This window comes from Theropithecus gelada, chromosome 3 (genome assembly GCF_003255815.1).
Source record: "Theropithecus gelada isolate Dixy chromosome 3, Tgel_1.0, whole genome shotgun sequence".
In the NCBI taxonomy this organism is placed as follows: Eukaryota; Metazoa; Chordata; class Mammalia; order Primates; family Cercopithecidae; genus Theropithecus; species Theropithecus gelada.
In genome coordinates this window covers 90,838,410-90,859,548 of record NC_037670.1, presented here as the reverse complement: position 1 = coordinate 90,859,548, position 21,139 = coordinate 90,838,410, and the positions used below count along the sequence as shown (strand labels likewise).

General features: G+C 40.2%; 1 protein-coding gene across 3 annotated transcripts in view; it reads right to left on the bottom strand.

The window, feature by feature from the left end:
- CDCA7L (cell division cycle associated 7 like) overlaps positions 1-20,894 on the bottom strand; it is a 42,823-nt gene extending 21,929 nt beyond the window's left edge. The window contains exon 1 of one of the 3 annotated variants that reach the window (XM_025380085.1): positions 20,597-20,894. In XM_025380085.1, the coding sequence (XP_025235870.1) occupies positions 20,597-20,620 (24 nt within the window). In that variant the 5' untranslated portion in view covers positions 20,621-20,894. The remainder of the gene's footprint in view (positions 1-20,596) is intronic. The other 2 variants (XM_025380087.1, XM_025380086.1) reach the window with 2 other exon arrangements.
- Positions 20,895-21,139: the final 245 nt, after the last annotated feature.

The window sequence follows — 21,139 nt, the reverse complement described above, 5'->3', positions numbered from 1 at the left end:
AGGTACCTAGAGTGGTTGAATTCCTGGAGACAGAAAGCAGAATGGTGGCTGCCAGATGCTGAGGGGAGGGAGAAACGTGGAGTTACTGTTTAATGGATACAGAGTTTCAGGTTTCCAAGATGAAAAGAGTTCTGGAATTTAAATATGCTTAACACTACTGAACCATACATTTAAAAATGGCTAAGACGGTAGATTCTATATGTATCTTAGCACAATTTAAAAAGAGTAAAACGAAAAAAGGCAAATTAAGAAAGACAATTTAAGCCAGGCATGGTGGTTCATACCTGTAATCCCAACACTCTGGGAGGCCGAGGCAGGAAGATCACTTGAGCCCAGGGGTCTGAGACCAGCCTAGGCAACATGGTGAGACCCCATCTCTGCCAAAAAAACATAAGAAAAAGTAGCCGGGTTGTGGTGGCGGGTGCCTGTAGTCCCAGCTACTCATGAAGCTAAAATGGGAAGATCGGTTGAGCCCACGAGTTAGAGGCTGCATGCAGTCAGCCATGATCGTACCACTACACTGCAGTCAGGGTGTCAGCGAGACCCTGTCTCTAAAAGAGAAAGAAAGAAAAACCGGGGTGGAGGGGAATTTTTCCTTCCTTAAGTGAATGGAATCTTCCAAACTGACAGAACAAGTCCAGACTTTAGCCTAGTTTTAATGCTACCATCACTTCAGGGGCATGCGGCTTGAGAACCCAACTCTCTCACCTAAGGAAGGTTCAGATACATTATCATAGGTGCCAAGGCTTCAGCTTTAGTGTCTGACCAACCGGGTATCTGAGCCTGTAAGCCCAGAAGAGAAATGATAGTCCGGAGGACAGAGCTGTTTGCAGAACCACACTTGGCTGAAATCCAGCTTTGCTCTATCCCAGCTAAGCTATACTAATAAAAATAAACCCTGCTGAGTTGCTGCTGGCTTCTCCTTGAGTAGGTGCCTTTCAGGCATACAAAGCAGTGCTTTGGAGGTCTCCATATCATTTTGACTTTTGTCAGCCTGAGTCTCCATTAAAATTCAGTTTAAAAAACTAATAAGCTATAAAAAGATGGTCAAACTGACAGTTGGTTTTCAAGTATTTACCTTTGAAAATATTTTAATGTGAAGTATTGTTAATTTAAAACTTTATACAGTGAAATTAAATATAATATTTTTTAAATTAAAGCTTTTCCATATCTCAATGATATCTAAATTCATCCTTCCCGGATTAAAAAAATACAACCTCCTACCCAGAAGGAACACATTTATCAGTATTAGTTTTTGAAGAGAAAGAAAATAAGATTCACTTTTTAGGCCAACTGATACAAGGGCTGATTTTTATGTACTCCAAGAATATTCAATGTACATTTCACCTAGAAACAAGCTCCATTTTAAGATTTACAAAGCAGACAAAAGATATTTATGCACACTACTGCATTTTCGTTATTAAGTGTTTTGAAAGCAATTTTGATAGCAATGACAGCAGAATTTGCAGGGTGTACTGTCTTGCATCTATGAAGAGGAGAACATTCCTTCCTCTTTAACACACCATGAAGGGTGAGAACTCTGTGTTATTTTCTTATGCAAAATCATTTATTTAAATCTTTTACAATTAAATTGGTTGGCCCATAAGAAAAGTACATACCATGTACCAATCACAAGAACAAACTCAAAATGGATCACAAACTTGAATATAAAACTGTAAAACTTTTAGAAGAGAAGAAAATCTTTGTGACCTTAACTTAGGCAAAGAATTCTTAAGATACAATACGAGAAGCACAATACAGATCTTTAAAATGTGTAAATTAAACAATCAAAATTAAGAACTTCTGCTCTTCAGAAAACACCGTTAAGAGAATGAAAAGGAAAGTCCCACATTGGAAGAAAATATCTGAAAATGCTATCGCTGATTTGCACCCAGAAAATATAAAGAATGCTCAAAATTCAATAAAAAGAAAACAAATAAATCAGATGGTCGACGAGTTAAATGGTAAATGAGCACAAAAGAGAATTAAATTAACACATACCTGCATCTGACTTCTGAATGGGGAGGACTTTCACTATCCACGTAAAGGAGTCCAAAATGGAAAAGTGTATCACTGACCATGTAACAATTTAAAGCTTCTTACTTAAAAGAAGAAAACTCAGAAACAAAAACAAACAAAAAAAGTAGGGCAAAGATCTGACAAAAATATGACAAATTATTAAAATTGCTAAAAACCTCATACAAGATGAAATATACACCAAGGCCACACAGACAAAATGGCAAAACAAAGAAAACTCACTGAATAAGGAAAACAAAAGAGGCTAAAAACACTTGAAAAGTCCTCAACCTACCTAGTAATGAAAAGAATGTTAAGTTAAACAAGTATTCTTTTCATCTAGCAATTTAGCAACATTTTGGTTCCGTTTTTAAGGGCATGCTCAATGATGAGGAAGGTGTGAGGAGACAAACACTCCTATACAGAACTGGTATGAGGACACTGAACCCAAGGCTTCAGAAACTAAGTATCGTCATATACATCTCAAATAGGGCAGTTAATTTTTAAAAAATTATATACAGTGCAATTTTCAAGACTGCCAGGAAAATGTGGCTAAACTCAGGATGAAGGAGTATGTGATTTACTATTAGCAGTTAAGAGAATCATAAAATCTAGGATTATCAGGCCAAGTGTGAGGTGGCTCATGCCTGCAATCCCAGTGCAGTGGGAGACCAAGGCAGGAGGATCATTTGAGCCCAGGAGTTCAAGACTAGCCTGGGCAACACAGTAAGACCCCAGCTCTACAAAACATAAAAAATTAGCCAGGCATAGTGGCATGTGCCTGTAGTCCCAGCTACCTGGGAGACTGAGGAGGGAGGACTGATTGAGCCTAGGAGTTCAAGGCTGCAGTTAGCTATGATCTGCCACTGTAACAGAGGAAGACCCTATCTCAAACAATTAAAGAAAAAAAAAAAGATCATCAGATGGATCTCATCCATCAGGGAGATCATCCATCAGGGATCTCATCCATCAGTTTGTGCGTCTCTCTTCATATAATGGAGTGACAGCCAGGCACAGAGGCACACACCTGTAGTCCCAGCTACTTAGATGGCCTAGACAGGATAGCCTGAGTCCGGTTCAACTTCAGCATGGGCAACAAAGCAAGACCCTATCTCTATAAGAAATAAAAATAAAATAAAATTGGGGCAACCACAGTTGGACTTACTCAAAGGCATGTAGCTTGTTAATGTCCTTACATAAAAACATTTCCAAGCATCTACATAGGAAAACGATCTGTTTTTCTGTAACTATATATTAATTAGTATTCAGCAGTTAATAAAAAAAAATACAAACTCATGCTAACACCAAGAGCACAAGTAACAATTCGAGGAAAATAATAAATTGGACTTCATCAAAATTAAAAACTGTTGTGCATCAAAGGATAGCAAGAAAAAGAAAATCTACAGAATGGGAGGAATAGCTACAAATCATGTATCAATAAGGATCTACTATCTAGAATATATAAAGATTTTTTACAACTCAAGAAAAAGGCAAACAACCAATCAAAAAATAAGTGAAGAATTTGAATAGACCTTTCTCCAGGGAAGATACACAAATGACAAACAAGTACATAAAAATACACACATCAGCGGTTATTAAGGAACTGCAAATCAAAAACAGGCAATACTGGCTGGATACAGTGGCTCATGCCTGTAATCCAAGCATTTTGGGAGGCTGAGGCAGGAGGACCACTTAAGCTCAGTTCTAGACCAGCCTGGGCAATGTAGCAAGACCTCATCTCTAAAAAAAAAAAAAAAAAAAAAAATTAAAAATTAGCTGGGCATGATGGCGCACATGCCTGTAGTCCCTGCTACTTGGGAGGCTGAGGCAAAAGGAGCTCTTGAGCTCGGGAGTCGGAGGCGGCAGTGAACTGTGATCAAGGCACTGCACTTTAGCCTGGGTGACAGAGGAACAATAATAATAATAATAATAATAATAATAAAGACATTGAATAGAAGCCATGGGGAATTGAAAAAAGCCACACACAGGTCCAGGCAAGACAACATGTTCAGAAAAGATCTAAGATGATCTTCAGTTTCCAGACACAGAACATACCCAGTCAATCTTTTGAAGATTTCCCTAGTACAGAGTCAGTCTGCAAAGATTGGAAGAGGTGGCCACTTTCTCAAATATCTAATTTTCAACAAAAGAACAAAGACATATAAAAAAGAAGAAAACCCTGGCCCATTCAAAGAAGCAAAATAAACTGACAAACTTTCCCAGAGGAAAACACTGGACTTACTAGACACACTGGACTTACTAGAAAAAGACAACTATCCTACGCTGAAAGAACAAAAGGCACAAAAAACTAATGTGAATCAGGAAAACGGGCAAAATGAGCCTATCAACAAAGGGAAATGAAGGAGGACTCCAAAAGAAACTATGGAGCTGAAAAAAATAGAATGACCAAGTTGAAAACTTCACTAGAGTGGTTTAAAAACAGATTTGAGGAGGCAGGCAAATCTGCAAATTTGAAGATAATGCATTTGAAAATACTGAGTCAGAGGTGAAAAAATTAGAGGAGAAAAAATTAAAAACAATACAGAAGAGTGAAAAGAGCCTAAAATACTTCTTTAGGCACACCAATATAGGAATGATGGGAGACTCAGAAAGAAAACAGAGAGAAAGAGACAAATATTATTTGATACGACAGTGGGCAAAAACTCCCCAAACTGGCTGAAAGGCATGAATTGGAATACATCCAAGAAGCTCAATGAATTCCAAGTAGGACAAGTCGAAAGAGATCCTTACAAAGACACCATATAATCAAATATTAAAAGCCTAAAGGCAATGCTGAAAGTAGTAAGAAAAAAGCTACTTGTTACATATAAGTGACGCTCAATAAGATTATCAACTGTTCAGCCCCAGTCAGGGGCATATAGATAAAACCCCCATCTCCCTGGGACAGAGCACCTGGGGAAAGGCGCAGCTGTGTGCGCTGCTTAAGCAGACTCAAACGTCCCTGCCTGCTGGCTCTGAAGAGAGCAGGGGATCTCCCAGCACAGTGTTCATGCTCTGCTAAGGGACAGACTTGCCTTCTCAAGTGGGTCCCTGACTCCATGCCTCCTGACTGGGAGACACTTCCCAGCAGGGGTCAACAGACACCTCATACAGGAGAACTCTGGCTGGCATCTGGTGGGTGCCCCTCTGGGACGAAGCTTCCAGAGGAAGAAAGAGGCAACAATCCTTTGCTGTTCTGCAACCTTGCAAACAGGGTCTGGAGTGGGCCCCCAGCAAACTAACTGCAGCAGACCTGCAGAAGAGGGGACTGTTAGAAGGAAAACTAACAAACAGAAAGGAATAGCATCAACATCAACAAAAGGACTTCCACTTGGAAACCCCATCCGAAGGTCACCAACATCAAAGACCAAAGGTAGATAAATCCATGAAGATGAGGGAAAACCAGCGCAAAAAGGCTGAAAATTCCAAAAACCAGAATGCCTCTTCTCCTCCAAAGGATCACAACTCCTCGCCAGCAAGGGAACAAAACTGGATGGAGAATGAGTTTGATGAATTGACAAGTAGGCTTCAGAAGGTAGGTAATAAATTCCTCCGAGCTAAAGGAGCATGTTCTAACCCAATACAAGGAAGCTAAGAACCTTGAAAAAAAGTTAGAAGAATTGCTAACGAGAATAACCAGGTTAGAGAAGAACATAAATGACCTGATGGAGCTGAAAAACATGGCACGAAAACTTCATGAAGCATACACAAGTATCAACAGCCAAATCGATCAGGCAGAAGAAAGGATATTAGAGACTGAAGATCAACTTAATGAAATAAAGCATGAAGACAAGATTAGAGAAGAAAAGAGTGAAAAAGGAATGAAAAAGGAAGGAAAAGCCTCCAAGAAATATGGGACTATGTGAAAAGACCAAACCTACGTTTGACTGGTGTACCTGAAAGTGACAAGAAGAATGGGAGCAAATTGGAAAACACTCTTCAGGATGTTATCCAGGAGAACTTCCCCAACCTAGCAAGACAGGCCCACATTCAAACTCAGGAAATACAGAGACCACCACAAAGATACTCCTTGAGAAGAGCAACCCCAAGACACAATAATCATCAATCAGATTCAGCAAGGTTGAAATGAAGGAAAAAAGGTTAAGGGTCAGGTTACCCACAGAAAGGTCAGGTTACCCACAAAGGGAAGCCCATCAGACTAACAGCGGATCTCTCTGCAGAAACCCTACAAGCCAGAAGAGAGTGGGGGCCAATATTCAACATTCTTTATGAAAAGGATTTTCAACCCAGAATTTCACATCCAGCCAAACTAAGCTTCATAAGCAAAGCAGAAATAAAATCCTTTACAGATAAGCAAATGCTAAGAGATGTTGTTATCACCAGGCCTGCGTTACAACAGTTCCTGAAGGAAGCACTAAACATGGAGAGGAAAAACCAGTATCAGCCACTGCAAAAACATACCAAATTATAAACACCATCGACACTATGAAGAAACTGCATCAACTAATGGGCAAAATAACCAGGTAGCATCATAAAAACAGGATCAAATTCACACATAACAATATTAATCTTAAGTGTAAATGGGTTAAATGTACATTTAGAAAACCCCATCATCTCAGCCCCAAACCTCCTCAAGCTGATAAGCAACTTCAGCAAAGTCTCTGGCTACAAAATCAATGTGTAAAAATCACAAGCATTCCTGTACACGAGTAATAGCCAAATCATGAGTGAACTCTGATTTACAATTGCTACAAAGAGAATAAAATACCTAGGAATACTACTTACAAGGGAAGTGAAGGACCCCTTTAAGGAAACTACAAACCACTGCTCAAGGAAATAAGAGAGGAAACAAACAAATGGAAAAATGTTCCATGCTCATGGATAGGAAGAATCAGTATCGTAAAAATGGCCATACTGCCCAAAGTAATTTATAGATTCAATGCTATCCCCATCAAGATACCATTAACTTTCTTCACAGAATTAGAAAAATCTACTTAAAATTTCATATGGAACCAAAAATGAGCCCGTATAGCCAAGACAATCCTAAGCAAAAAGAACAAAAGTAGAGGCACCACGCTACCTGATTTCAATCTATACTACAAGGCTACAGTAACCACAGCATGCTACTGGTACCGAAACAGATATATAGTCCAATGGAACAGAACAGAGGCCTCAGAAATAAGCCATCTACAGCCATCTGATCTTTGACAAACCTGACAAAAAAAGCAGTGGGGAAAGGATTCCCTATTTAATAAATGGTGTTGGGAAAACTGGCTACCCATATGCAGAAAACTGAAACTGGACCCCTTCCTTACACTTCACACAAAAATTAATTCAAGATGGATTAAATACTTAACTTTAAAATCTAAAACCATAAAAACCCTAGAAAAAAACTTAGGCAATACCATTCAGGACATAGGCAGGGGCAAAGACTTCATGACTAAAACACCAAAAGTAATGGCAACAAAAGCCAAAATTGACAAATGGGATCTAATTAAACTAAAGAGCTTCTACATAGCAAAAGAAACTACCATCAGAGTGAACAGGCACTCTACAGAATGGGAGAAAATTTTTGCAATCTATCCATCTGACAAAGGGCTAATAGCCAGAATCTACAAAGAAATTAAACAAATTTATAAGAAAAAAAAGAACAACCCCATCAAAAAGTGGGCAAAGGATATGAACAGACACTTCTCAAAAGAAGACATTTATACAGCCAACAAACATATGAAAAAAAGCTCATCATCACTGGTCATTAAAGAAATGCAAATCAAAACCACAATGAGATACCATCTCATGCCAGTTAGAATGGCAAACATTAAAAAGTCAGGAAACATCAGATGCTGGAGAGGATGTGGAAAAATAGGAACACTTTTACACTGTTGGTAGGAGTGTAAATAAGTTCAACCATTGTGGAAGACAGTGTGGCGATTCCTCAAGGATCTAGAAACAGAAATGCCATTTGACCCAGCAATCCATTACTGGGTATATACCCAAAGGATTATAAATAATTCTACTATAAAGACACATGCACACGTATGTTTATTGTGGCGCTGTTCACAATAGCAAAGACTTGGAACCAACCCAAATGCCCATCAATGATAGACTGGATAAAGAAAATGTGGCACATATACACCATGGAATACTATGCAGCCGTAAAAAAGGATGTGTTTATGTCCTTTGTAGGGACATGGATGAAGCGGGAAACCAGCTAAATTATCAGCAAACTAACACAAGAACAGAAAGCCAAACACCACATATTCTTACTCATAGGTGGCAGCTGAACAATGAGAACACATGGACATGGGGAGAGGAACATCACACACGGGGGCCTGTCGGGGGGTGGGGGACTAGAGGAGGGATAGCATTAGGAGAAATACCTAATGTAGATGACAGGTTGATGGGTGCAGCAAACCACCATGGCACGTGTATACCTATGTAACAAACCTGCATGTTCAGCGCATGTATACCAAAACTTAAAGTATAAGAAAAAGAAAAGAAAAAAAAAGATTATCAGCTGTTTTATCACAGAAACCTTAAAGGCCAGAAAGCAGTAGGATGATACATTTATAATGTATTTAAAATGCTGAGGGGAAAAAAAACTATCAAACAAGAATTCTCTATCTGGTTAAAAAAGAAAAAAACAAAAAACTGCCCTTCAAAAATGAGATAAAAATTAAGACATTCCCAAATAAACAAAAGCCAAGGGAATTCATTACTACTGGCATTTGCAACAGAAAATGCTGAAAGGAGTACTTCACATTGACATGAAAATCACTACACTGTAACTTTGTCAAAGCCATACAAAAATATAAAGTTCTCAGGTAAAGGTAAATACATGGACAAATATAAAAACTAGAGTATTGTTGTAAATTTGGCTTATAACTCCATTATTTTCTAAAGGATTAAAAATACTTATGAATCTGTTAATGGATACACAACACATAAAGATGTAATTCCTTATCTCAATTACATAAAATGATGGAAAAAGACACAGCTACAATAGGAGTAGAATTTTTGTATGTCGCTGAAGTGAAGTTGGTATCATTCAAACCAGATTGCTATAACTTTAGAATGTTATATGTAATCTCCATGGTAACACAGAAAGTATCTAAGAAGAAAAGGAAATGAGAAGACAGTCAAAATGTGTCACTACCAAGAAATCAACTAAACTCAAAGGGAGGCAATAACGGAGGAAATGAGGGACAAAAAAGCCATAGGATATACAGAAAATTTATTTTTTAAATCACAAGATTAAGTAATTCCCCACCAGTAATTACTTTAAATTTAAATGTGTTAAACTCCAAATCAAAAGAAATTGATTGGCAGGAAGGATTTTTTTAAAATAGGATACAAGTATACATTGTCTACAACAGACTCACTTTAGATCTAAAGACACCAATAGGTCGAAAGTAAAAGGACAGAAAAAGACACTCAGTGCAAATAGTAACCAAAAGAGAGATGCAGTGGCTATACTAATATGAGACAAAATAGATAGTCAAAAACTGTTTTAAAAGACAAAGACATTACAGATTGATAAAAGAGCCAATTCACTAGAAGATAGAATAATTATAAATATATACGCACACCAAACATCAAAGCTCCCAAATATATGAAGCAAACACTGACAGAACTGAATGAAGAAACAGACTGTTCTGCAACAAGAGATGGAAACTTCAACACTGCACTTTCAATAGTGAACAGAACAAGACAGAGCAATGAGGAAACAGAAGACTTAAGCAACACTATAAACCAAATAAAACTAATAGACATACAGAGAGCACTCGACCCAACAACAGAATGAACACTTTTCTCAAGTACATATGGAAAATTTTCCAGGACACACTATATGTTAGGCCACAAAACAAGTATGAATATATTTTAAAATGACTGAAATAAAACTACCCTTTGTTACAATAGAGTGAAAATAGAAATCAGTAACAGAAGGAAAAATGAAAAATTCACAAATATGTGGAAATTAAATAACATATTCCTAAACAATCATGGGTCAAAGAAGACATCACAAGGGCAATTAGAAAATACCTTGAAACAAATGTAAACAAAAACAAAATTTACCAAAATGTATGGGATGCAGCAAAAGGCACTGCTAAGAGGTAAATTTATAGCTGTAAACACAATAAAAATGAAGATCTCCAACCAACAAACAAACTGTACACATTAGAAGAATAGAAAATGTACAGCACACCAAACCCAAAGTTAGCAAGAGGAAGGAAACAAAGATTAAAACAGATATAAATAAAACAGATAATAGAATAAGAATAGAGAAAAAGCAATGAAACCAAAAGTTTATTCTTTGAAAAAAAAAATCAACAAATTGGCAAATCTTAAGCTACATGACTAGAAAATATACACAGAAAACTCAAATTACTAACATTAGTAATGAAATTGGACATTACTGCCAATTTTACATAAATAAAAAGGATTGGCCAGGCACAGTGGCTCACGCCTGTAATCCCAACAATTTGGGAGGCAGAGGTGGGTGGATCACAAGTTCAGGAGTTCAAGACCAGCCTGGCCAAGATGGTGAAACTCCATCTCTACTAAAAATACAAAAAAATTAGCCAGGCATGGTGGTGGGCACCTGTAATCCCAGCCACTTGGGAGGCTGACGCAGAGAACTGTTTGAACCCGGGAGGCAGAGGCTGCAGTGAGCCGAGACTGTGCCACTGCACTCCAGCCTGGGCGACAGAACAAGACTCTGTCTCAAAATAAATAAATAAATAAACAGGATTTTAAGAGTACTATAAACAACTATATGCCAACAAATTGGATTATCTGGATATAATGGATAAATCCCTAGAAATAACCTAGCTAGATTAAATTATGACAAAATAGAAGATCTGAATATATTTGAAATAAGGATTTGAAGTAGTAATCAAAAACCTCCCAACAAAGTAAACCCCAGGACAAGATAGCTTCATGGGTAAATTCTACCAAACACTTAAAGAAGAACACCAGTCTTTCTCAAAGTCTTCCAAAAACTTGAAGAAGGAGGAACACCTGAAACTCATTCTATGTGACCAGCATTATCCTGGTACCAAAGCCAGAGAAAGATACTAGAAAACTATACAGCAATATCCCTTACGAATACTGATACAAGAATCCTCAACAAAATGCGGGTAAAACAAATTTGGCAGTGTAGCAAAAGGATTGTACAAGATCACCAAGTGGCATTTATTCTAGGAATGCAAAATGGTTCAAACATAAAAAAATCAATTAAAGTAGTACACCATAGAACAGAATAAAGGGGAAAAACAAAGATCATCTCAATTGATGCAGAAAAACATCTGACAAAATTCAACACCCTTCCATCATCAGAAAAAAAAAAAAAAATAGAAGGAAACTTAAACTCACCAACATAAGGCCATATATGAAAAACCCACAACTAACATGATACTCAATGATGAATGAAAGATTGAAAGCTTTTCCCCTAAGATCAGGAACTAGACAAATATGCCTCTTTTTACCACTTCTATTCAACGCAGTATTGTGAGCTCTAGCCAGACCGATCAGGCAAGAAAAATAAATAATGCATCCAAATCGGAAAGGAAGAAGCAAAATTTATCTCTGCTATAAGAGACATGATTGTATATGTAGAGAACACTAGAGATTACACAAAATGTAGTTAGAGCTAACAATTCAACATTGCAGGACACAAAATCAACACAAAAATCAACTATGTTTCTACACACTGACAATGAACAATTATGAAAAGAATTGTATGAAAGAATCTTTTCTATGAAAAGAAAATTAAGAAAACGATTCCATTTACAATGGCATCAAAATAATAAAGTACTTAGAAATAAGTTTAACCAAAAAGTTGAAAAAAGCCTTGTACACTGAAAACTACATCCCCGAAAAAATCAAGGAAGACAAGGAAACGGAGAACCATCCCATGTTCATGGATTGGAAGGCTTAATATAAGATGACAATTCTAACTGAAGCTATGTACAGACTCAACGCATTTCTTCTCAAAATCTCAGCGACCTCTTTTGTAAAAACAAAAAAAGTCCATCCTAAAATTAATGTGGAATCTCAAAGGACCCTAAATAGCCAAAACAATCTTAAAAAAGAACAGGCCAGGCATGGTGGCTCACTCCTGTAATCCTAGCACTTTGGGAGGCCGAGGTGGGCAGACTGCCTGAGCTCAGGAGTTCGAGACCACCCTGGGCAACATGGTGAAACCCCGTCTCTACTGAAATTAAAAAAAAAATTAACCAGGTGTGGCAGCATGCGCCCATAGTCCCAGCTACTTGGGAGGCTGAAACAGAATTGCTTGAACCTGGGAGGCAGACGGTGCAGTGAGCCAAGATCACGCCACTGTACCCTAGCCTGGGGGACAGAGCAAGACTCTATCTCTTAAAAAAAAAAAAAGAAGAAGAAGAAGAAGAACAGTGTTAGAGGACTCACATTTCCTGACTTCCAATACTTACTACACAGCTATAGTAATCAAAACAGTGTGGTCTTGGCATAAAGGCAGAGATATATACATCAATGGAAGTGAATTAAGAGCCCAGATACAAACCCTTGCATATACAGTTAACTGATTTTCAACAAGGATGCCAAGACTAATGGCAAAGAACAGTATTTTCAACAAACAGTGCTGGGAAAACTGGATATATCCACACACAAAACAATTAAGTTGGACCCTTACCTTAAACCATCTATAAAAACTAACTCAAGATGGATCAAAGATCTAAATATAAGAGCTAAAACTATAAAACTCATGGAAGAAAATATAGGGGAAAAGCTTCATGACACTGAATTTGGCAATAATTTCTTGGATATGGCAACAAAGAAAAATAAACTAGACCATCAAAATGAAAAACGTTTGTGCAAAGGACACTATCAAGACAGTAAAAAGGCAATCTAAGGAACGGGAGAAAATATTTGTAAATCATAATATCTAATAAGGGATTAATAGCCAGGATATATAAATAACTCACTTAACAACTACAAAAACCCGGTTAAGAAATGGGCACAGGACTTGAATTAACGTTTCTTCAAAGACGATATACAGGTGACCAATCAGCGCAAGAAAAAAATGCTTAACATCACTAATCATTGGGGAAATGCAAAACAAAATCAGGATGAGATACCACTTTATGCACATCAGAATGGCTATCATCAAAAAAACAGAAAAGAACTAGGGCTGGCAAAAATGTGAAGAAACTGGAACCCTCGTGCACTGCTGGTGATGATATAAAATGACACAGCCACTGTGCCAAACAGTATAGTGGTTTCTGAAAAAATTGAATTTAGTATTATCATATAACCCAGCAATTCTACTTTTAGGTACATACACCCAGAACAATTGAAAGCAGGGACTCAAGCAGATATTTGTATACCAATGTTTATTCATTGATATTTACAATAGCCAAAAGGTGGAAACAACTGACAACATAAACAGATGAGTAAATAAAAGTGGTATGTACATATAATAGAGTATTATTCAGACTTTAAAAGAAATGAGGTCAGGCACAGTGGCTTACGCCTCTAATCCCAGCACTTTGGGAGCCAAGGCAGGAGGATTGCTTGAGCCCAGGAGTTCAAGACCAACCTGGGCAACACAGAGAGACTCCATCTCCACAAGAATTTTAAAAAGAAAAATTCGCCAAGTAGGGTGGTACATGCCTGTAGTCCCAGCTACTCGGGAGGTTGCAGTGGGAGGACCACTTGAGCCCAGGAGGTCAAGGCTGCAGTGAGCCACGATAGCCACTGCACTCCAGTCTGGGCAACAGTGAGACCCTGTCTCAAAAGAAAAATCATTAAAAAAAAAAATCTGATATATACTACAACATGGACAAACCTTAACAATATGTTAAGTGAAATGAGCCAGTCACAAAAGGACAAATACCATATGATTCCATTTATATAAGATAACCAGGATAGTCGTATCCTCAGAGGCAGAAACTAAAATAGAAGTAACCAGGGGCTGGGGGAAGAGGTCACAGGGGTAATTGTTTAGTAGATAGTTTCAGTTTAGAATGATGAAAAAAGCTCATGAGAGATCAGTGATGGTGGCACAACAATGCGACTGTACTTAATAACACTGAAAGGGTAAAAGAGTACATTTTATTATGTATATCTTACCACAATAAAAAGCCCCGCAAGGTTGTCAATGTTACGTTTAAAAGAGAAGGTATAAATGGGGAGACATTTCAGACATGTATTTACAGAGGGCTTAGAAGAGCTATTCAGCAGATGAGTACCTAATGAACCAGAATTTTGGCAGAGATCCTGGGAGTGAAGTGAACCAAATCACTTGGGAAGTGTGAAGTAATTTCCTCCTTCAAGGAGGTCAGCAGATAGGACATGTGAAGCCAATGTTAAGATTTCTCTGGAGTCTAAGTAAAAGATTATCAAATCGGACAAGTCTGTTCTCAGTGTTTTCCAACAAGGTGCAATTGACATTTTGGACAGAACAACTGCTTCATCCTGTGGGACTCTCCTGCCTGCCATATGGTACTTAACATCCCTGAACGCCAAACCACTTACCAGGGGCATTCCCATCACCCTCATCACTCTAACAATCAAAAAGAAACCCACCCACGTTTGTTACCACGACTACCATGACCCCAGATCACTCAGAGTGAATGAATCCAAAACTGAAATATAAGCGTCCTGGTCTGTTAGCATATGACAAGCTATAAAGCAGTAGCAAGCAACTCTAAATCTCAATCAATGGCTTAAAACCAAAAAAAAAAAAAGCTTCTGTCTTATTCACATTACATGTCCATCACAGGCCAGCCCAAGGCTCTATTCCACACTGTCCTCACACCAGAACCTGGGCTGATAGAGCTACCACTCTGCAGAATGCTGGCAGATGCAGCGGCAGAGGGAATGAGATACAGTAAGTGGTATGCTGGCATTTAAATAATTCACTTAGAAGTGACACACAGTACTTCTCATATTCCACTGGCCAAAGCAAGTCAAATAGCCTTGTCTGCTTCAGGGCCAGGAAAGTGCAACCCTACCAGTTACCTGGAAAGAAAAGAACCAGCCCTGATGACTTCCAAACCATGCCTGCAAAGTGCTCTGAAAAGTTGAAGACGCTATATAAATGTTAATTAAAAGCGTACTGGTAACAGTACTACTTTGCCCTTCCATCCATTCAATGGATATTTATTAAGCATCTAATACGTGCTGGACATCATCTCCTAAGCATCAAATATATGCCAGACACCATGCTAAGAGATCTGATGAAAACTGAGTCATAAGTGGTAGGGTAAGAGAAACAATCTTTAAAACAATTTCAGTGTGGTATGATAAATGTGATCGGGGAAGTCAGCCCAGGTACTCCAGAAGTTCCCAGGGCAAGCACCTGAGCCAGCAGTGGGGGCAATGGTCAGGAAGACTTCCAAGAGCAGTAACCTACACAGCTGCAGGATGCAGTCACCCTGGAGAACCTGCTGTAGATGCACATGTGGAAGCATGAATGTTGAAGCTCTGGATGGGGCGTCTCTGCCTTCCACCAAGTCAGTGAGACCTACTTGCACAAATTCCCCATAGCCCTAATCCAGTCACTTCCACTAAATGTCCACAGACACATTTATGAGTTTTCTTGGTTTTCTAGGCAGACCAGATGTAAAGAACAGATCTCTGGGGCTACTCTCCACTTTCCCCCCAACTAGAACATTCTATGAGATGCTCTAAGTTCAAGGAGACAACATTCTTTCAGTCCAGTTATCATAAGCTTGGTTCTAACCTCAGCAAAAACTGCTTTCTCTCAGCTAATACAGTGCAACAAAACGGGAAATGCCCTAGGAAAACATGTCAGAGGCTCCTAACCATTGAAAATCAGGCACATTCCCTTTATGACATATTAAATGCATTATAAAGAGTGATTAAAAATAGTGCAGACTCCAACACAAGCCATAAGATATACAGTATACTACCCTGAGATATTTACCAAAGTTCCTCTAATAAAGAAAAAAAATTTTTTTTCAACAGAAAAATATATAAAATACACATCTGGAAACACTACATAGTCACTAAAAATGAAAACTGTAAAGACCTCTAAGCTACTAGGAAAAGTAATGCTGACAGTGCTAAGGAAAGCAGATTCCAACAGCAATCATACTGTAAAGGTTAGATAAAGATGACGGAAACTCTGCAGAAAATGGGGCATGGAGAGTAGGGGAAGCAGAGAAGTGGTTCAGTGCAGCTTACAGTAACATGTTATTGTTTAGCACAATGCAAATTTCACATAAAAGTCATTCCTATGTAAAAGCTTGGTGGATCTTATTCACATTCCCAAACTGACTTTTATAGGCAGTTTATAAAGCATAATCTGGTGCGTTCCTTAAAAAGAACCATGCTAGCTGCTGTTAACTTAACTCCAGCCCTTCCAGTTAAAGGGAGGAAGGAACAGGGCAAGTTTCCTGACTCGCCAAGGCCTCATGATTCCAGCAGCAAGGGCCAGGCAGAGGCTCTGGGGACAGAATCCTGGCTGAGTAACCTTCCTTAAAAATCGCCCTGAGCAAACTAGTCAATTTAGCCTTATCTTTAAAATGCAGATAACACAAACTACTTCACAGAACTACAGTGGGGATTAAATTTGATGACTTTTAAGCACCTAGCACAGCATGACTTTTAAAAGGAAGTGATAGTTTCCATTCCTTGGGGGCAAAAATGGATGGCTCTTAAGGTCTCCCTCTACTCTGCAAACCCAAGGTCCCCCAGGTCCCCGTAGCACAGAGCAGGAGGAGCCAGCTAAGCTTTGGCAAGAGCAAAAGAGGAAGGGAGTTCAAGCGTTCAAGCATGGCCTTCTGGTAGAGTGTGGGGAAAGAAGAGTGTTTTCTGTCTTTGTTCTTCCACCCTACCAATGCCTAGCACATAACAGGTGCTCAATTGAGTATGTGATCAGTGGACTAATCAGCACGCCCTCTGTCCTCAGCTGATGATCAGGAAGGAAAACAGGCAGGAAGCACCATCTATTTATTTGAACTAAAGCTCAGGCCCCTTGCACTGTGAGACTCCGGCAGCTTATTTCTGTGCTGCATACAGGGTGCTAGCATTTACTACTATGGAAGATACATTTTTCTGAGTGTTAACTTCAGTGATATTTACCAAATATGCCTCTGAATGGTCCCATTTCAAAAAAAAAACTCCAGAAAACACTGCTTTTCATAAACAAAAAGAAAACAAAATGGCCCCAGTAATACTTTATCTCTATCCCCACCTACTTCAAGTAGCCTGTATCTATTCTACTTTAGTGAATAAAGCTGAGTCTTTTCTAAAACAAAACTGTATACTGGAGGTAAAAAATTCTAAACCATAACTTTGAGTAAAGGAAAACTCTCAAGAGCGGTTTAAATGTAATATGCCTGGCTTATTCTATTCCAATGATGTTCTAATCTTTATTAATTTACTCTAATGTTCATAATTGTTTTAGGCCACAATTATCTCACTGTTTCCTGGCCTGTGTACCTGATCAGAATCGTTATGATCTCTGAGGTTTTCTCCTGATTTTTGAGAATCCTGCTCTGCTATGGATGGGGTGGCCAGCAGAACAGAGACAGACCAACTAAGGAGCCTTTTAAATACAGGACTATTAAAGTGGCAAATCATTGTCCTTTCTGTGACCAGCTTCTGGGGCTCCATGATTACATGCTAAACAACAGGATCAGATGGGAGCATTTTGTAGCTGAGAGACCAATACCAGAAAAATTCCCCTTTACCCCTTCAACAGTATGTTCCTGCCTATTTACAAGAACATTTAGCATCATTTCCTTCTCAAATGGGCCATCCTGTACTCTGGAGCTAGAAGACAGTACGAGGAGAACACTGACATTCAGTGCCTACCAGTTTCTCTCCTAGGGAGCTGCACTGTTGACAGCTCTTAGTAAGAGATCACACCCTTGCCTTTACGAGGTATTTCTGTCATTTTATATAAAAGCACAAAGACACACAGTGGTCAGCACAAGACTACAGCCTGTGGAAAGCATAATCACTGTCAGAGGACATCAAATCCAACACACTGGTGGGATGGCAGGAAAGCAGACTTGAAAGGAGTTCAGAGTAAATGAGTCTCCTTGTTTGCTTGTTACTCATAACATTAGGCCTAAGCTGCTTTGCTGAAACACTTAGCTCTGTGCTTTCCAAGCCATAGAAATTATACTTACTCCAATGTGTGAGATTAAAACCCACTGCACACTGAGCTGAATGACATTCGATGTGCAGCAATGCCACTTCAGGCGGTTCATCACGTTGCTTTATTCATAAGGCTGGGAGACAGGGTGGAACCACACGAATTTAACATCTTGCTGTGCCTGAAATGTTCATTAAGTGCTCTTATCTGCAGTCACCTGCCCACCCAATAGAACCACTCTCCACTAATTTAGAGACAATAATCTGTGCACATTTAAATTACGATGAACAGGAACATTTCCACTGGAAAAATCATCACGCATCTTGATTTGCACTGCCAATTAGGTCTTTAGAAAAGGAAAAAAAAAAAAAAAAAAAACCACCCTGATCATCTTACATATAGTAATTTGCCTTAATTGGTGCATAATGGATCGGATATAATTTGTGGGTAACCCCTACATGATAAATAGTTTATTTAACATTTTAGAACTACCAAAAATTAGCCTCATTATGTGGCAGTGAACGTTCACTTCCAACTATACATTCTGGGACTTCTGAGTTTCCTAAGCATGAATTATGAATATCAGTGGTGGAAGTACAAAGGACTCCCCAGCCTAACAACAGGAGTGATACATTCCAGAAACATTTTCTGATTACATTCACAAGGAGCTCAGGATAAATTTCAGATACATTTCCTGATTAAACTCACAAGGAGCTCAAATCTCCATCCAGAGGGTTTGTTTTTTCTTTTGTTTTGTTTTGAGTCCTGTAGCAGCAGAAACTCCTAGAAGGTTAGGACGCTGGCCGGGAGTGGTGGCTCACGCCTGTAATCCCAGCACTTTGGGAGGCCGAGGCGGATGGACCACCTAAGGTCAGCAGTTCAAGACCAGCCTGGACAACATTGTGAAACCCTGTCTCTACTTAAAAAAAAAAATACAAATATAAATAATTGGGCGTGGTGGCGGGCGCCTGTAATCTCAGCTACTCGGGAGGCTGAGGCAGGAAAACTGCTTGAACCTGGGAGGCGGAGGTTGCAGTGAGCGCCATTACACTCCACCCTGGACAAGAGCGAAACTCCGTCTCAAAAAAATAAAAAAAAATTGGATGCTAATTTTTTACGGTATTAAAATTAGCACAGTAATTAAATTTTTTACGGTATTAAAATTAGCACGGTAATTAAATGTTTTACGGTATTAAAATTAGCACGGTAAAAGCTAGTGGCAAAAAATAAAAAATTAAAAATCGAACCCTGTCTCATTCCCTAGGCTTTACTGTTTGTTTCCCTTGCTTTTCAGAGTTTCTCTCACAGGAGGCATTTTAAAAATATTCTCAGAAACATCAACAACAGATTTTTCTCAAACGACCATTTTCAGGAAGGCTTCAGAAACTACTAAAAGGCCAAAGCTACCGTTAGTGGCTCGGTCTTTGCCGCCAGACTCGGGCAGGTGACAGCGGCTTGGGCTCGGGCACCTGGCACTCAGCGCCTTCCAATGCTGGCGGCCCCGCCTCCCCTTCTCCCCGGCCAGGCACGCAGGTGGAGGAAAGTAAACACCAGTCGGAGGCAAAGTGGAAGCAGTGAGTCTAGCGACTCTCACAAAAACAAGTGGAAAAAAAAAAAAAACAATCCTCGCACAAAGCATCTCTGTGCTCACAAGCAGAGGCGTGGCTGCTTGTTTCCCTTTTTAAAGGTTGCATTTTTAGTTCTTTTTAAAAATGTTTTTATTGCTTACTTCTAAGTAAACATTTATCTCCATTACGATAACGTAGAGTAAAGCTCTTTTAAGAGGTAAAAAGAGAAAACTGAAGTCACGTTCACATTCCCACCACTCACTGAAACGTTTGGAGGAACTTACTCAACTGTTTGCTAATGAGTTTTAAAGGATAGTTAGGCCCTTAACGCGTAATTGGGGTCGTGCTGTGCATATGATTTGGGATCTTGCAGCTTGTTTAACTTGGCCCAATGACGTTACCATTTCCCCCAAATGGTTACTAATTCCTTGAGAACGTTTACAAAAGTTCTAGAATAAACACTAAAGTTACTCTTTTTAAACTCCATTATCCAAGTTGGACTGGTCTGGCGATCAACTATTAAAAAAAAAAATACAACTTTCTTAAGCTTCCTCATCTCTGTGCCAAATCCCGGAGAAAGTGTGGGGAGTGCACAAAAAAGCCCCTCCCCCGTCTCAGGAGGGCTGCAAACGCAAGCGCTGCGCCCCGCTAGCTCCCCGCCTGCACCCCTGGCAGCCACCCGAGACTGAGCAGAGCGCCAGGCTGAGCGCAGTTCTGTGCTGGGGCGACCGGGCTCTGTGGTCCGCGTGGCACAAACGTGACCCACCGCGCACACCTGCAGGGCGCGCCCACTCCGGCACTCACTCGGCTGGGCGCGCCAGATTCCCAGCAGAGCAGCCAAGGGCCACGTTTCCAGCCCAAGGCCAGCAGGACCGAGTCGCAAAGGGAAGTCAAACTGTGGGTGCTTCCGGACGGCGGCGGACGGCCAGACCCTCACCTGGTAGCGAGTCGCCAACTCCATGCTTCCTGACGGGGCGCCAGTCTCCTCCCAGCACGCGGCCACGGGAGCCCGGACTCGCCACGGCCCGGCGCACCAAGAACGCCCCGCGCCCGAGCAGCCAGCGCGCAGCGCCCGGAGCACAGGCGGGCCCCGGGAGGGGCGCACTCGGCGCCCGGGACAGGGGGAGCGCGTCGCGCTGCCCGCTCGGTGCCGCCTCACTGGGCCTCGTGGCTCCGACCACCGTCCCAACTTCGCGGCCACTGACCTTGTCTTCGCAGGGGGCGCGAGAGGGGGCTGCAGTGGGGGGCGGCATGAGCAGTTACCAGTGTTAGGGCGCCGGGTTCCCCCCTGTAGCGGAGGGAGGGAGTGGAGCCGTCCGGCGGGGTTTAGCGCGGGAGAAATGAGGGGGCTGTCCCGGCGCAGCCTCCAGCTGGCACGCGCGCAGGATACTTGGCAGAGTTTATTCCAGGTCATGCCCTGGGGCTCGAGCTTCTGCTGCAACCTCTGTCTCTGATCCAGGAAAATATTGTAGGGCGGTTT